At 45.9% G+C, this 19,284-nt stretch overlaps 1 protein-coding gene across 6 annotated transcripts in view; it reads left to right on the plus strand.

Annotated features, from left to right (window-relative positions):
• Positions 1-19,284, plus strand: part of LOC119164664 (putative protein kinase C delta type homolog) — a 385,680-nt gene that overhangs the window by 287,665 nt on the left and 78,731 nt on the right. For all 6 annotated transcript variants that reach the window (XM_075874212.1, XM_075874211.1, XM_075874210.1 and 3 more), the window contains one exon: positions 2,322-2,668. In XM_075874212.1, the coding sequence (XP_075730327.1) occupies positions 2,322-2,668 (347 nt within the window). The remainder of the gene's footprint in view (positions 1-2,321; positions 2,669-19,284) is intronic.

The raw sequence follows: 19,284 nt of genomic DNA on the forward strand, positions 1-19,284 counted from the left end.
CACCGGGTACTTGAAACAGCCGACCTAATCCGCAGCGCCCACCAATGTTGCTCAAGATTTAGCGTTCATACTTGTGCAATTGTAAATTATTTAACAATTATTGCACTAGCCTGGGGCACCATAACAACACGTGTATATTCTGCATGTTCATTTTTTACTAGAAAATGCATACAGAAGTAATTTTAAGGACCTTAACGCTTATCACGCCACGCTGACCATGCAACGCTTGCAAGAAAAGGTGAGTGTTTCCAACACTTTGCTAAGACGCGATGGTGGTGGCACCTACCCGTCGGCTTGCGTTCTGCATCTTATTACCTCTGAGACGGGCGCGCACACCCGTCTCAGAGCCACGCGCTTTGTTTTGCAAGAAGACTGCCTGGTGGCGCTTATGTCTCACGTGTGACGTGACTTGATACGCTCGTTCGCTTTCGCTGCACGCTCGAGGCACTCTGACGCAGTGCCTCCAAAATACCACGCACAGATTTTATTGCGCAGAACATTAAATTAATTGTTAACTCTCTCCATACGCAAGACCATCGTCTTTCGGTGACATTTGCAGATTACATGCAAATAAGGGGCCATTTTTTTGACAGCAAAAGCTGTTACGAGATCACAATTTGGGTCACGCGCAGTTGCATGTTGTCCGCCGCTGCCACCACCGGTTTCCGTAACCACATCGCATGAAATTGAAAAAAAAAAAACCTTGCACCAATGACACACTGGGGCTTAAACCCGGGCCCACTGGGTGCCAGCCCGATATTTTACCACTGAGTTCCGCCAGTGCTTGTAACTTGCCAAGCTTGCCTTTGGCAGGCATGAGCAAGCGCCAATGGCACAGTGGAGTTCGAACCCGGGTCCGCTGGGTGCCAGCCCAGTATTACACCACTGAGCTACTCCGGTGCTTATGACTTTTTGCCAAGCTTGCCTTAGGCAGGCTTACTGTAGGGAAAGCAATCACGTTAATACGACTTATAAAGCGTTTTACAACAGCAAAAGAACTACCAGTCGTCGCACAATGTGATTAGCGTAACGAGTGGGCCGTCCAATGTCCCAACCCATTACAAAAGCTCGTTCTTGTTTCCCTATTAACGGTGGCGCATACCCACTTCAGCCATAATTCCTCATCGTCATCAGCCACTGCATGGACCATTGGCACGAAATTCTTAGCAAGTGTTTAGCGGATACCACGCTTCTCAGAAGAATGACAAAAAATATATAGCGAATGCCAGCCTACTACCCAAAAGTTTATTATTAATGCCCTAGTGGGTACCAAGCAAGTGTGCTTGCAGAAGTTACCCAATGAGTGTTTTGAAAAGGTTCTGAAAGGCCACTCTTCTAGATTTTGTTGTGACGGTGCTGTGCCTACCACGCAGGCCTGGTGTTTTTAGGAGCGAAGCTCCCTAGAGGAATAATAAGAAGCAAAACGGTTTTCGCATAATAGTACAGCATAAGATCACAATCCTGAAAACACCACTCTTGCCACAAGACGACACTTAGTAAACGAGAAAATGTGCAAGAAGCGCAAGCGAGTGACAACGCCACCTTGAAATTTCCGTAGCAAACATCGTTACTTAAAAAATTTCGAAGGCACCTACAGTGTTTCACGTAGCTTCGAATGGATAAAAATGAAGTACATTGTAATCTGTGGGTTCCATCGACTTGGCGTATGAAGTTTTATGAAATTTCATCATTGGGCCAATGCCACGAAAATTAAAAAAAATATATTTTTGAAAATTTTCACGTCATGCACGAAGATTTTGGCACCATTTTTAAAAATGAAATTCCTACCTAGATTTTCTCCATTATTAATGAATTCACGATGGTGAAACATACGGCTTCAGAGTTCGCAGACTGCATTTTATCAATCTAAAGCAAGTCATCATTCCTTTCTAGAGTGTTTTTAAAGTCGAGGTTTGTCCACTGTCGTGTCGTAATCGGGCGCTAGTACTCGATCGCCCACTGGATACCTCTGTGGCGCTCTATCCTTTCCTACGCGCCTATCCTACGTGCCAGCGAACCCTCTTTCTCTGTCTCTCGATAGTCGTCAGTCTGTGCGCTTCGATATTAATATTATGAATGAAGAAGACAATGTGGTGAAGTGGAGGGTCATAACTGCAAAATTTAAGATGGTGAAGGCAAAACGTGCACACATACGGAAGCAAAAGAACCTGACAACCTACAAACGCCATTGTGGTACTGTGTCAATTTCTTCCATTGTTCCCTGCCTGTACTAACTCATGGTAGTGAATCGAAATGAATGCCTCCACACTAGATGAACGTTATGTCTTCCTCGAATTCCCTAAGATGCCCTTATCTCTCAGATATGGCGACCTGTCCGCCAGCAGCGGGGACACCTGGAGGAGGCGGTGGAGGCAAGACCCGCGCGGCGGCTGCCCAGGAGGAGGCGGCGAAGGCGCCTGCCTCGCCACGTCGGTCATCGACCATCGCGGACCTCTCAGAGGTTCGCCAGCAGCTGTACTACAAAGAACAGGAGCGCAAGGAGGAAGAGAGGAGAGCAGAGGAAGCGGAAGCAGCCTCTCGTCCTCCCCTTCCGGGCAGCCGGTCGGCGCCGCAGACACCGACGCAGGAAGAGCGAGTCAAGTTCCGCAAGTACAACCTCACAGACTTCAACCTACTCAAGGTTCTCGGCAAGGGCAGCTTCGGCAAGGTGAGTTGAATGATGAGGTGCGCACTTTTAAGTATAATAGCAGCAGCAGCCGTCTCGAGCTGCACGGTCTGTTTTAGATGGTGGTTAGCAGCCTCTGGGCTTTATGGCTAATTGAAATGCTCTGTGAGGCACATTATATACACTCGCGACGAAATACGCGACCACAAAAGCTTCGTACATGGCGGTGGGAATTCCTGCTATAAGAAAAACAAAACCCAACTCTTCATTCACGACTACCTAAAAAACTACTACACAAGGAAGCCAGTATTTTCAGGTAACTTCTCCTTTGTGCCGCAAATAATTGTTTTCGGGTGTATAACGTGGCCAGCATTTCTTCTATCTAATAATTGTGAAGTTTCTTGTGAATATAACGTTTGTGGCGGTGCCAAACCTTACAGTGAAACCATATCGAACGTTTCACTGAACGTTGTGTCTCTAAAAGTGTGAATGGGCTATCACGTAAGGAAAGAGTGCTACTGAATAGAGAACTCTAGGAAGCCCACAATGCAGAAATAAGAATGCTTCGAAGTTCTTTGCTCGCACGTGAACCTAAAGTGTCGCGAACAAAAGCCGTATGTGTTTAGAACATTTACCTCAATTCACTCTGCTTCAGCATTTGATTTCAATGCATGCCGTATGCTTGCCCAACCTTAGCTAGCTACCGCAATAGCAGAATGCCACAGTTTTTACCACAACACGGAGAGTCTCAAGGCGTTGAAGCCCGTTAAACTACTGAGCTGTTCAATTCATAATCACGCTAAGAGCGGCAACAATTTTCATGGCTGGATATCATTCTTTGATCTCGTACATAACTACGAATTCCCTCAGGGTGCATGTTTGACACATCTTTCGGATACCTTCACATCGTCTGGCATATTTACCTGCATAAAGGCCGTATACAACACTGAGTCATGTTATTCCTGGCCATAGTACTTCTTTGCCGTCGAACTATACGCCTGCAGCAAGACTCCCTTGCATGCCTTTATAGCGCTTACATCGACCTCAAGTGCTTCTTAACGCACCAGATGGTACGATGAAGTCAAGAATGTCAGTTACACGGATCACATTATTGTATTTACATGAGGCGTACAGTGCTGACACGAATATTTACACGAACGATTCAGTTATGGCTACAAGCTCAACCACTACCGTAATATTTACAGCAAGATCTCTTATAATATAACTGAATATGTTTGATGCAACCTCAACTACAGCAGCTGAAATTGTATCCCTCCGTGCCGCTCTTCAGTGTGTTATAAAGTAGATACCTAATTCGTGGGCCATTTTTGTGGTAGTAAAGCAGCCCTCCAAAGTGTAGCATTCGTTTTACGCCATGGTTCTCATGATCAAAAATCAAGCATCTCCACCATGAATTGATTGAAAAAGGGCACGAATTGATATTTCAGTGGCTGCTTAGTCGTTGTGGCGTTAAGGGCAATGGCCAAGCGGACACTGCTGCGCGATCTAGCCATAACGGTGTCAGCAGTGTCACCAATCCCCTTTCAATATCCGCCGCTATTAAAGAACAAAGAACTTTGTACGCTAGCCCGTCGTCTAACGTTACACTTTGCGAATTCCCCAGTACTTATCAGTGCATGGCTTCATACTTTGGGCCCTGACCTCCAGGTTCGTCTGCCGCTCAGCCTATACCATCGTGACACTACTTTGCTGGCCCTCTTGTGGCTTGGAGTGCTGTTCTCAAATACCTATTTATTTCTGATAGGAATGCAGGCAGCCCGTCTTTGGAAGTAGGTGGGTGCAGCGAAACAGTCACGCACCTCCTCTATGGCTGCACCTGTTATGCCGCTATCGAGATACAACACTGAAGCCAGATAACACAACAAGAACGACGATTCATTGAGCAGCTCACTCCCCAAAGTGAGCTCTGGTGCTTCGCGGAGAGCCTTGACATTCTCGTCTTTCGGCTTTAAGCGTCAATACGATGGCTTTGAAAGGTAATCTTACCTTGCCGAAACGTGCATTTTTTTGTGTGCAACCGGAGGCTAACTATATGCAGACCATCTTTGATGGACTTTCCCCAGCCGTTACAGGTCATTTCGCTTTCCGACAACAATAGTATCATCGAGGTACACTTGTGCTCCTGGAGCAACGCTCAGGAGCACGTCCATTAGTCTCTGTGATGTGGCCGGAGTGAAACTTACGCCAACATGGAGCCACTTAAAACAAAAAAATTACCTTTTTTGTGTTCTAAACTGCTACTTTCAAGGCGTCTTTATCCAGTGGTAGCTGATTGTGGGCCTGGCGCAGGTCCAACGTCGTGAAATTTTTCCCACCGTGAAGTTTCGCAAAAATGTCACCCACTCGCGGCAATACGTATCCTCTTTCGTTACAGTGGCCGCATTGACAGTCGTCCGAAAGTCTCACCAGAGTCTAAGTGACCTATTCTTCTTTATAACGGGTACGACTGGTGTTGCCCACTCGGCGATTTTCACTGGCATGACGACGTTTTGAGATACTACATCATCCAGCGCTTTCAACATCTTGTCCCTCAATGCGTAGGGTACAGTCTGAGTCTTGAAAAACTACGGAACGTTTCTTTTTTTTCTTTTTTTAGTTGAGAGGTCACCTGTGATACTTTGCAAAATTCAAGACCTTGAGCAAAGACGTCAGTATGTTGACTAAGTAGAGCTATAGACAGTTCCGTGCTGGCTCTCTAGACCTTCATCGGTTGTACACTCGCGACGACCTTTGTCAGCATGAAAACTGCGATTTCGTTGAAAGCGTTTATTGTGTCTCTACCACATAATGACGTTCCTGAGCTATCAACCACTATAACCGTGCCTTGCATATCGTTCCCGTCGTATCTGGCTGTCGTGCTTAGTTGTCCCAGCACGGGAGGTTCACCCAATGGGTGGGATAGTTTTAGCTGCATATTTCGCAGCGGCGGCCACTTCATTTCATAGTTCTAAGACGCCGCTGCTGAAATGACGCTTACAGGAGATCCGGTGTCCACCAACATTATTAGAGGCATGCTATGGTGACTCTATAAACAGGTTTAACCTTGGGGATAATTGCTTCTTGGTGCAGGACCACCTCTACGATGTACAAGCCCTTGCTAACGTCTGGATTCGTTCAGCCATCAGCTGTCGTTGCGTACGCCTCTTTTCATTATACATCCACATGTGGCTTCTCCTGTCCATGATTAGATGTGGCTGACTGACTCACTCTGCTCAAATGGCTTCGTTTGCCACACCTGCGGCGCAACGGTGAAGCAGTCTACGTGCTTTAGCGTGACCTTCTGTTGAGTCAATAAATGTCGCCTAACGTCTTCATCCTGCACGCCACACACAATTCAATCTCTCACCATTCGTTCTAACGATGTCTGGAAGTTTCACTTCTGCACCAGCGTTTTAATTTAGGCAATGAAATCATGAACAGTCTCACCGGCTTTTTGCGCTCGCATGAAGAAGGCATATCTTGCAGAAGTTTTGTTGGCTTGAGGGGCGCAATGTCCTTAGAAATGCCTGACGACTTCGTCGTAGCTGAGTTCGTTGACTTTCTTCGGGTGGTGCCGCCCCTACCCCACGGCCACTGTGCTGTCCATGAGTGGCGATATTAGGAGTGCTCTTTTATTTGTTTCACCTGCAATGTTAAGGGATTTAAAAATCCTCCGGGTGAACAAGATACGTCGGCCAGGTACCATCCGCTCCTCTCGATCCTGGCGGCTGCCCAGCACTCATGTTTGCGTGGGTCCATCGTCACCACTGTTATGTTGCTATCGATATATAGCACGGAAGCCAGATAACACAACGTGAACGACAATTTATAGAGCAGCTTGTTTTAATACTCAATGCACCTGACGTTGCAGTGATGTGCATTTATAAGATTGTATACCGCCAACGCTTCAGCACCCGCTTCAACTGCGAAAGAGCAACCCTCTCAATCGCACTAGGCCAGCTGGACAGCCGCCCCCTCTGAAAGAACAAAATTGTGAGGCCCTGGACTTGCCGGTCTGCATCCCGATCTGCCCTGAAGGCGTTGTTGCGGTTCCTGCAAGCAAGCGGACTAAGAGGCAGAGTCCGGCTGTTTGCGAGCAACGTTGCTTCCTATAGTACTCGAATAGTGCTCCAGTCGCTACATTTTTCCTGCCTACAGTCACCAACTCTTCTCTTTCACTCGTGTACACCCCTTTCCCCTTCTTATACAAAAGGTGGCAAACTGGAGTCTTCTTCCTGTAGACCTCCCTACCTTTCCTTTATATACTTGTTTCTCTCTCCCTTCTTCATTCTTTTTTTCCTGGTGTCTAAAATTTTACGAGAACAGAACTTCCCGTGTACATAACTTTTCAATGCGCCACCGAAAGTGAACATGGCTTGAGCCCTCTGAGTGGATAAAGAAATGCTGGCGCCTTGTACAAATGCCCGAATCGCCCTTTGCCGTACATTCGTACAAACGCATACTTTGCGAAACATGGTAGGGTAATATTGCACAAGATCTCGACAGCTGGTTGTCCTTACAGGGTCGAGAGATCGCTGCATTTTCCCTTGCGAAGAAGAAGTTGCTAAAAATGACTTGCGTAAGAACGAAGTTCATTTTCAGGTGGATAACCACAAGAGGCGCGTATTTCTCGAACAAACAATATTTCGTTGACGAGTTTATGTTAGTGAGCCTCCAATAATTAATTTCTCACCAACTATTCAACAAAACACGTCGCCATAGTCGAAACAAGAAACAACTCATGTTTGCCTTGCTTTTTACGCAGGCGCAATCTTTTCAAACAATGAGTTCAGTACGCCTCCCCCTCAACTAGTGAACGCTTGCAGCATTGATCTCTGTACCACTCCAATTATGTGTTAAACAATGCAACTGAAGCAGTGCCGGTAACTAAATTGGCAATAGCAGATATATTTTGGCGGGTCAGTGCAGATGCATGAACGGAAATGAGCTACGCCTGTGTTTTTGTGAATTTGATCCATCTGTGGGCGGTATCAATTATTCTATGTAAATCCTTACATTTCCTCAAAAAAGCCACTGAGTTGGCCGCAAACTCCGCCACATTCTGTATGACTTGCAACTCTGAGAGACGTTTTCAGCACCGCTGTAGAACATTGTGAGAACCTATAGCTGAGGATTTGTTAATTTCTTTAGTACAAACGGCATTGATCATTGTTTTTACGTGCCATTTTTTTGTGTATCTACAGCCGTTAACTTTCTTCAGCTCAACTCATCGATCCTTCGACAGAGGCCTTAAGGTTGCTCTCTGATATGTCCAGAAGTTCACTGTATACACACTTCTTTCCCGGAGGGTTAGTTTTGTTGTGGGAAGTTCAGAAACAACAGATATACAGGGATGTTATCTTCCTCCCCACGGTCTGAATCTGCCACTGTATGCTGTTCGTACATAGAGTCCATTGAGATCTTTCCCAGAGTGCGGTCTTGTCATCCGTATGACCCTCTTTGAAGAGGCACTTTAACTCTCTTGTGAGTCACACAACTCTCCTAAGAAAGTACAACGACCCCCAAAAAAGGTTGACGTGTCTGTTTCAACAGACTCCTATACGTAGGAAGCCTGAACTCTCAAAGAAGGGCAAAAGAACTTTTTTGTTACGAAGGGCTTACAAACTTAAGCGGCAAGCTAAAAAAAAATAATATGTTCGCTTGTGTCCCGGAGTTTGTCAATCATGCGAACAAATTTGAGGCAGTCTAGAACAGGAAAGAGTGTTTTCCGGCTGGAAGATTGTAATCGATTCGCCGTCGCTGTGTCGTGTTACTCGTTTGCGGATATCTGCGAGCCCGCGATGCCTATACAGCTATATGTGCGAGGGGGGGGGGGGGGGGGCACGCAGTGCAGATCGCGGGGCTGTTCGGCCAACGGCATGTGACCGCGGCGGCCCTCGATCATGCGTCGTCAATTTGCTCGGCTGGGGACGTCACCGACGCGGCGAGCCTGGACGTCTAGCTCTGGTGCACGGTGGCGTACGGGCGACGCCTCATTTTGTCCGCAAGAACAAGACAAATGGATCGGGCGTGGCGGAATCTGACTTCTGGCTTGTCCACCATACGCCGCGAGAAGGCATCAATCATCGAGAGGAGGAACAGACGCGGAGGGGGAGAGTTGATGACCCGGATGAGCGCGTCACCGAGAACTCGGCGGGTGTTAGAAGAACTCTATGGGATGGCCTTGCTACACACACAAAATTTATATATCACATCGAGTTACGAGTTTTCCGAGCAATCTGCCCCGATGGCATCAAAACATTTTTAAGCAGCGTGGAAATAGTCGTATTATAATGTGTTAAAGACAACGCTGTCAAAAGCAGAAAATTTCGCAAGGGAAGTTCAATTTCTTCTGGTGAATACTTCTATTAAATTATTTTTCTTGTCGGTCCTCGCCAGAGGGTTTTTAGACTGCAAGACTCACTAATTACCTATTTTTCCCATAAACACTCTCTCGCCTGTTGAATAAAACCGAGGATGGTATCTCATAGTGCTGTCAAAAGCTGTGGGCCAAAACTTCTGCCTTCTACAAATGGAATGGAAAAGTCACAGTTATGCTGCAATGAGGAAGCAATTAATGAGCCTGCAACAAACTAGAATGTTGCACAAAAAGCGGCCAGCAGCTCGATACTTGCAGCGCACCGCACCAGCGCAACGACGCACGAAAAGAACGCAAGCGTCATCCATAACAATGATGACATCTCGGCACTTTTAGCGTGCCACTCAAACACAAGGAAGGATGCTCGAGAGCACGAATGGACCGTCCCAGTTGTTACATCTCCGTGTTTGAGCAGCGCCACCATCCAACGTTCTCATTGTTTTGTTTTAAGGGTGCGTCCCTGATGTATGTAGTAGTAGTAGTATAGTAGTAGTAGTAGTAGTAGTAGTAGTAGTAGTAGAAGCAGCAGTAGTAGTAGTAGTAGATAGCCACCTCTCCTTTAGTTCTTGGAATGTCCGCTAGATGACGGTTCTTATATATGAGGCATATAGGATGAAAAGATGCGAGATGGCGGCATGGAGTGTTTACTAGATGGACGGACGCATGGACATACAAAGAGACAGACAGTGACAGACAGTCACGCGAATGTGCGGATTCATGGACGGACAGGTACACAAAAAGACAGACGAATGAGTAGACGGGCGGATGGACAGACAGACAGACAGACAGACAGACAGACAGACAGACAGACAGACAGACAGACAGACAGACAGACAGACAGACAGACAGACAGACAGACAGACAGACAGGCGCATGGACGGATGGACACAAAGACGGATGGCTGCACAATTGGAGGCTGCCCGCCATTCTTATCAGAAATAAATAGGCATTTGAGAACAGCACTCCAAGCCACAAACGGGCCAGCAAAGTAGTGTCTTGACACCATAGGCTGAGCGGCAGACGAAGCTGGAGGTCAGGGCCCAAAGTATGAAGTCATGCCCTGGTTAGTGCTGGAGTATTCCCCAAGTCTAACGTTAGACGATGGGCTAGCATACAATGTTCTTTGTTCTTTGGCAGCGTCGGATCTTGAAAAAGGATTGGTGACACTGGTGACACCGTTATAGCTAGATCACACAGCAGCGTCCGCTCAGTCATTGCCCTGAAAGCCACAATGACTAAGCAGCCACTGCAATATAAATTCGTCCCCTTTTTCAATCAATGCACAATTGGAGGCAAGGATGGACGGACGCACGTACTGACGCACAGATGGACGGACTCATGGATGCAGGGACGGACAGACGCACGCATGGACGGACGTACGGCCGCATGGACAGACAGATAGACGCTCGGACGTACGCATGAACAGACGGACGTACACACAAACGAATGCACTGACAGACGGACGCATGGGTGGATGGATGTACGAACACACAGAGGGACGGATGGACAGACGCATGGACGGTTGCACGGAGGGACGCGTGAATGGATGGAAGCAAGAACGAACGGACGGATGAAACAACGGATGGACTCACGGACGCTTCACCCCACTTATAAGACAGACAGACAGACAGACAGACAGACAGACAGACAGACAGACAGACAGACAGACAGACAGACAGACAGACAGACAGACAGACAGACAGATAGATAGATAGATAGATAGATAGATAGATAGATAGATAGATAGATAGATAGATAGATAGATAGATAGATAGATAGATAGATAGATAGATAGATAGATAGATAGATAGATAGATAGATAGATAGATAGATAGATAGATAGATAGATAGATAGATAGATAGATAGATAGATAGATAGATAGATAGATAGATAGATAGATAGATAGATAGATAGATAGATAGATAGATAGATAGATAGATAGATAGATAGATAGATAGATAGATAGATAGATAGATAGATAGATAGATAGATAGACGGATGGACTGACGGACGGATGGACGGGTGGATGGACGGACGGACGGATAGATGGATAGACGGATGGATGGATGGATGGATGGATGGATGGATGGATGGATGGATGGATGGATGGATGGATGGATGGATGGACGGATGGACGGATGGACAGATGGATGGATGGATGGATGGATGGATGGATGGATGGATGGATGGATGGATGGATGGATGGATGGATGGATGGATACGCTCAACGTGGTGGTGAAAACATTTAATAACCATTAAATGGTTACAGAGAGGTGATTGGGTTGGGGCCTTATTGGCCTCCTATCCTCACAGCACTAGATGGAACCCCTATTCCGGGGCTCCATTGGCAAGCAATGCCGCCCGCGCCCGTTGAACCAGAGCCTCTTGGGCCTTCAGGTCTTGACAGCCGAGCAGGGCTGCCTCCCAGTCCTCTCTCGTGGGATTGGGGTTGGGGGGGATAGATAGATTAGACTCAAAGTGGCCGCCTTCGTTCGCTAACAAACGCTTCTCATTTAGAGCTGGACGACATTTCGGCTTCACCTCAAAGAGTGGACCGCGATACCATAACCGGGCCCATTGCGTATCACCTTCCCGATTGCTGGCTTTAGTTCGGTTCTGGGTGGATGCCTCTACCGTGCCGTGAGTAAACGAACGGCTCAGCGCGCAACATTGGCCGTTTCAAAGTGTCCTGCAGCATGCCTACTGCTAGTACAGTTGTTAGGTGGCCACTATTGATCGCGATTATTTTTCTTATTATTTTTTTTTGCAAATCAATGAAAAGCCCAAGGCTTTCTCGTAGGGCAACACGCAATCATACGCAGCTGTTCACTTTGTTTATAGATTTGTTGAGATGATTAAATACATATGAGTACTTTCTAATTGCGCAATTCACAAGTCATTTGACATAATGCATGATCATGCGATTCTCCCACGCAGTATCGAATGCTTTATGGAAACTATTTGCACTACATAAGATTTGTGTAATGTATTTGCCGAAGCTCTTGCAGGTAATAGCGTACATATGTTATAGAAGACCTGCTTGCCATGCAGGGAGCCTGGGTTAGATTCCCACTCACACTGCGAATGTTCAAGTAGTCAAGCACTTCAAGGTCGAGGCTTGTCCTTCACGCGGAGACGAATGGATATGAGACACAAACCAAAAAATCGCCGGGCCTGCGCGGAAGGCGCAGCACAGTCACAGCGAAAGCTGGAAGAGCGGCCTTTCAGAGCCTTTTTTAAACACTCATTGGATAACCGCTGCAAGCACACTTGCTTGATACTGACTACGGCATTAATAATAAAAATGCTTGTGTAGTAGGTTGGCCTTCGCTATGCTATTATTCGTGATTATGTTGAGAAGCGTGGTATCCGCTAAACACATGCAAAGAACTTTGTGCCAATTGTTCATGCAGTTGCCAACAATGCTGCAAATTTATACCTGAAGTGTGTATGCAGCACAATTAATAGGTGAACAAGAAAACGTTTATAATGGGTTGGAGCATTGGACGACCCACTCGTTACAATATTCGCACTGTGCGCCGACAGGTTGGTCTTTCGCTGTTTGAAAATGCTTTATAAGTCGTATTAACTCGATTGCTTTCCCGACGTCAAGCCTGCCGAAGGCAAGTTTGCCAACAAGTCTCAAGCACCGGCGTATCTCAGTGGTAGAATATTGGGCTGGCACCCAGCGGACCAGGGTTCGAGCCTCACTGTGTCATTGGTAATACGTTTTTTTTTTCTAATTTAGTGCGATGTGGTTACGGACACCGGCGGCGGTGACGACGAACAACAACTACGGCGCCTCGCGTGACCCGAGTTTTGATCTCATTGCAGCTTTCGCTGTGAAACAATTAACAAGTGACTAATATCGACCTTAATTGTTAACGAAGAAAAAGAAGACCTAGAAGCACAAACGATGTATGCTAGTCGGCAACTTCAACGTAGACATTATGGACCTTAAAGGCGAGCTTTGTCGGGCATTTTTCGTTACTGTATATCACTCAATTTAAATTATGGGCAAAACTCGGGTAACATATGCGAGACGAAAAGATGTTAACAATCGACTAGTATCACACATAATTGTGCCAGAGCAATATAGAGCACCTACAAGAACATAACCTTCATGCTAGTCGGTGACTTCAATGTAGACATTATGAACGTTAACACCTATAGCTTCGTTCACTCATCTGCATTCACTTTATGAAGATGCGTGGATTTTACTTATTAAGCAGCCACGAATATTCAGTTGTCACGATCTCGTCACGTATCATATTGCATGCTGTGTTGTGCACCACAACAGTTTCATGCGCTTCTAATTTTAAAACACTACAGCTGTTGCAGACATATTTGATTATTTATGTTTATATAGATTGATACGGTCATATCCATTTTTTCGAATCTTTTCAGCATTAGCTGCATCACAAACGTAACAAGCATACAATGAGCACGGGAGTAACGAAGTCTGCTTCGGCATGTTGGCCTTTCAGAGAGGCATTTCAGAACAGAATATACTGGGCCTAATTTTAATAATTTATTTTATACGCTTTTTTCTTAAGCTCACACTAGAATTTCTTTTCAACGAGCTCTTTAAGAATATTGAGTTGAAATGAAAAGTTGCGGTCAGTTTTGTGGCCAGAAAACAGCGGGAACTGTCTTTCACGTCACTGCTAGTACGGCATTTTCATTTTGACTGTACTTCTTTTACCTGTTTAACTTATACACTACACTTTTGTTTGATCTTCTGTATATAAGCAGCTGTGATAGTTGTTTTAGAGTTAATTTTAGTATGGAACCGTGAACAACTTTCTTGAGCCCCAAGAGTGTGTCTATTTGTATTCAATAGACTTTCCATGTTGAATAGACCTTCGAACTTTCCCACTTTCAAACATTTTTGCTCTATCGGAGGTGAAAGTAGTGGAGTTCATCCGACTGCCGTGGCACATATCCGTTCATGAGGGCGATAGCTTTTTGGTTCACAGAAAGCACGATTTGCAAAGCAGTTCAACCGTTAATGAAGACAAATGCTTGTGTGAACTATAATGTCGTGTTTACATGACTGCTTCGGCGGAATAGATAAAATGCTGCCAGTTACAGGCTGTGAGAACCGTTGACCCATAACTGCATTCTTAACTTAGCACAGAACAAACAACAAGAAATAAACAGAAAACTTAGAAATAAACGGGGAACAGCGAAGTTCCGAGAATGAGAGGGCAACAGCTTCACCATTCCGCGGTCTTCAAGGCGTAGAGCTGCTGGCAGTACTTTTTATGTCTTTCATTTTGCAAGCGCTGCTCATTGTAGGCTTACGGTGTCCCCTATACCAACTTTAAACTTTGCTTCGTTGCACAAAAACGACGGTACGTCTCGCACGTCGTGCATATTTCACGCGACATTTAACCCGCTATACATGCAAAGTGCAGGCGTGTTCTCGTGGGAGAAAACTACGTCACTTCCTTGTTGTTGTTGTTGTTGGCTTCGTGCAACGCAAGCACGAGTTGCTAGGCTTCACTGTACTTGCGCCTGTATTTTCGGAATTTCGTTTTGCTTCTGTACGCACTTACCTTCAGCGTTCTTGCATCTCTGTTTGTACTTGGCGCAATCTTTTGCTGTGGTACATTTCGCGCTGGGAATAGCCGAAATCTATAGCGTCACACCCGGGTTTCTTGTCTTTTTGTTTACTCGGTGATGTACTTTTTTTTTCATTCCTCTCTTTCTTCTTGTAACATAACAAGATATGTCAAGCTGCCACGAAGAAACACTGTGTCAGCACTGCGTCACTCTTGTGTCAGAAACAGCATTCATGAAATGCGGCTAGCAATTTTCAAGAACAGCTGCGTTTCGCTCAACAAAAGGGCAAAAGTTTAACGAGAGAGGATTCACAATATTCATAGGCGTGCGTACCAGGTTGCTGTGAGGGCGTGGGGAAAGGGGAGGCACAGGAAAACACATACGCAGCGCTTTTCTCCTTTATTACTTGGAATGCATCAAGCACAATGTGTGTTTTAAGGCCCATTGATTCATTACACGCCACCCCACGCAAACAATCGCGTTCTTCAAGTAGGCAGTGGTGTATGACCAGCTGCATGCTACTGGAGTTTCAATCATTATGGCGTCACTGTTTCTCCAGATATTTAAATGTTGTCTTGGCCCTCTGGACATGCATTCTGTCAAAAGGTAGTCTCAATGCATGTATTTATCACTAGAAACGTTGGCTTCACAAAATGCGGGGCTCCGTGGCGATATAAGCAATCGACTTCTCATCATCGTCATAACTTAAGACCCATTTCAAGCTATACCATAGGGGATGGGGAGGACAAGAGAATCAATTACAGTATGGTTATTACTATGCAAATGCAAAGACAGTAAGGAAAGAACTTGCAGTGTACGTGTATGAATTCAAGACGCTGAACACAAACGCAGTGCCACTGGAAGTACAAGTAACATTACAAAAGAGTGCAGTGGTCGCAGTTTAGGTGGTTTACGGCTGTTTTGGGGCCGATTCGGCGGTTCTCCAATGCTTCACTAGCAGAGGTGTTCCAAGAGTGTGGCTGCCGCAACCAGCTTGTTATCGTTAATCATTACCTTCGGCGGCTCGTCCGTCAACGGTTCCGTGCTAATGAAGCGCGATGAGCGAGGTGACAGACGCGGAAACGAAGTATAACCCTCGTCAAGCGACGCGGCCGCAGTCGTGAGCCAGTTAGCAGTCGCTTCATATAATACGCTAAGCTCGGAAGTTGTCGCGTCCGAGTGCGCCGCTATTGGAGGTCGGAGCGCGGTAACTCGATACACGTTCCCGTTGAGCTGCGCGTGAGCCACACGTTCTTTCTGAATTGCAAGCGATGCAACACACCGATGGAAGCCTGGGATCCGCTTCGTCAACAGGTACTGCTAAGCGAATGGCTCGATAGCAATGGTTCAACGCCGCCGATCGCCTACTAAGCTCCAATTTCTTATTAGGGAAAGTTTTAATCATCGATGTTTTTTTATTTTGTTTTTCGGACTGCTTGAGGGCACCGGAGTTTTACACTCGTTTACGGAATATAGTAAGCTTATTAGCCGCTGCAATATGTTAGTATAATATCGAACATACGGGAATAAATGGTACTGCGTACATTACGTACCCATACAAATGACTTCCGCACTTTTTTTAAGACTAACAGTGACACAACAAACGTGGGACGGCATACGCGTCGTTTTCACCCCGCTCTTTTTTGTTGAAATAGAAAATAAACGAAGGAGTTGTTGTCACCGTTACTTGGCGATGGCTGCCCCTTTCCACTTGATTCCTACAAATAAAGAGAGAGAGAGAGAGACAGGTTTACTTACAGAAAAGCAGAGAGGTTGGTGGAAAGGGGAGAATAAATACTAATGAATGACGATTGTGATGGGAAACGAAGAGGCAGACGCTGAAGCTAAAAATGCGTTTAGCAGTGCCGCTGAAGTACGCACTGCGTTTTCAGGAGCTGACACGAACACCCTGATTCGCTGTGTGCTGCGCACCTACACACTTCAGCACTGGACCAAACCAGAACGGTGACTCCGGCGACTTCACAAATGGGACCCGGAAATGAGGTTCTGCATGCCCCCTAAATTGAAACGGCAACTCGCAAGAACGATCCACCGCATTCGTCTTCGTGTGGCGTACACCAGACGTTACGCATATATCATCGGTCGCAGTGACATCGGTCCTGATTGTGAACACTATGATGTGCCAGAAACACTTGAGCACATTTTTTGTGAGTGCCCATTATACGCACGTGAATGACAAGCACTGATTTCTTCTACGGAACGATATCGCAGTAGCTCATTAACTGATGAGACTGTGTTGGCCAGACACGAACAGTGCAACTGTGCTCATAAGAGTGGTTATAGTCTTTTTGGAAGCAACTGGACTATATGCGCGGCTCTAAAAATTTTCTCAGCTAGAAATAATTCTATGTACAAGTAAAGAGTTCCTCGCACCAGCTATGGGAATCTGTGCCGCGCCCCCGCTTTTTTTGGGTGCTACGCATGATGATACAAGCTTCTCGGGCGGACAAGCTCGCTCTATGGCGGCCATTGCTAGAATACACTGCGGAGCAGGGTTGCCATATTTGGCTACATTACGGCAGACTAGCTGCTTTTGAAAGGCCGTGGTGATAAAAAAATTTCGATAGCTACTTGGTAACTTTTCAGCGCGATAGCGTCAAACAGCTCGTTTCGCAGAAATTCTGGTGTCGGTGTCGTTGGTTTTGACAGAAAAATCATCATCTTATGCATAACGCACAAATCGAGAACGACGCAAATAAAATAAATGATTGATAAAAAAAAGTCCATGAAACAGAGTGGGGACCGAACATGGGTTGTTCGAATCCGAGAGGGGACCGAAATTGGGTCATTTGCGTGGCGAGCGGATGTTCTACCACACGTCCACGCCTCTGCTTGGGAAAACTGTGAAAAGAACTTCCTCTGCTGGGAAATGCAGTGAAAGTAGCTTTCATGCTTCACAACCGCACGCGTCCTGTATGCATGCTTCACAATGCAACATGAAATATTGTAGTAATGATGTGTCATTCAACCGTCCACTGGCAACGGGGATCATAATATGTGATTATCATAGTGGCTCCATGGTTGAAAGCTGGTACCCCCCTACAAATGGCACACACGCTAATGCGCCTGTCCCTAAGACTACGTAGTGTGTGCATAGCACACTCAAAAAGATTTCATGAACCAAGTGTACGCACTAGGAAAAGAATGTCGCTATCGCGATCAACTCCTAACGGCGAAGCTTTAGGGTCCCCTAATTTGTTGTTATTGTTCTGGCACGGACATCAACAGCACGCTAGAACCACCACTCGGAACCCTTGGTGTAATCGTATTTCTTTTACAGCGAAAGCTGTTATGAGATAATAACGCGGATCCTGTGCGGCGCTGTAGTTGTCCGCCGCCGCCGGTGTTTGTAACCACTAACGCGTGAAATAAAAAAAACTCAGTAAATATAAAACACCAGAGACACAATGGGATTTGCACCAGGGTCACCTGCGTGCCAGCCCACTATTTTACCACTGAACCACGTTGCTGTTGTTTTTCTCGCTTTATTGCCTGTTCACAGACAATATGTACATGTACAATAAAGTAAAGGTCACCACAACAAGTAGTTGCAGTCCTACTGAATAGACATCGATTCCAAAATTTTCTTGGGAGCTGTCAAGGGTTCGACCCTCAACAATCATTCAAAAACAGACTCCGACTCCTGTGTTTTCGGAAATACACCGAAATTTCCACATGCAATCTCGGAAATATATCCTTGCGGGTCTTGCATCTGAATCACAGTGAAATCATTTATCTATCTATCTATCTATCTATCTATCTATCTATCTATCTATCTATCTATCTATCTATCTATCTATCTATCTATCTGTCTGTCTGTCTGTCTGTCTGTCTGTCTTTCTGTCTGTCTGTCTGTCTGTCTGTCTGTCTGTCTGTCTGTCTGTCTGTCTGTCTGTCTGTCGGTCGGTCGGTCGGTCGGTCGGTCGGTCGGTCCGTCCGTCCGTCCGTCCGTCCGTCCGTCCATCCGTCCGTCCGTCCGTCTGTCTGCCTGTCTCTGTCTATCTATTTAGCCGACTTTTTGCTCTCCTGGCCGTTCTGATATTGATATCGATACCAAAATTGGTATGGCATAACATGACTGTATGGCGAGCATAACTGCCTGGTCAAAACATAAAAATCATTACGTCTATGTCATGATCGTCATGATTTACATTTCATGGTCTTGCTGCGCTTGCGGTGGTTTCATTCACATGATATGTTGCAAAACTGGTATGGTATGACATGATTGCATGGTGAACACAAGCGAACGACGCAAACATAAAAATCATGACATGCGTGTCGTGTAACAACATAGCTGAATGCCACGCCGATGATGAGTTCGCGGCCGTTTCGCTAGCATCACATATACCACATTTGGTATTACGGTACGTGCATGGATGACGAAGGTATGTGACTTGTGCAAACATGATGATCATGAGATGCGTGTCATGTAAAACATGACTACATGCCACGCTCATAATTCGCTGGCGGCAGTTTCTCTAGCTTCACTTATAACAAATTTGAATTTTACGGCACGTGAATGGATGACGAACGTATGATACTGGTACAAACATGACAAATGTGAGAAGTGTGTCATGTGATAACATGACTACATGTCGCAGTAAAGGTGTCAATAGGCAGTTTTAGAATACCGTTTGCAAGCGCTGCGGGCGTTGCGGGTGCCATATGAGTTTCAGAATGGACCTTTCC

This window comes from Rhipicephalus microplus, chromosome 9 (genome assembly GCF_043290135.1).
Source record: "Rhipicephalus microplus isolate Deutch F79 chromosome 9, USDA_Rmic, whole genome shotgun sequence".
NCBI classification, from domain to species: Eukaryota; Metazoa; Arthropoda; class Arachnida; order Ixodida; family Ixodidae; genus Rhipicephalus; species Rhipicephalus microplus.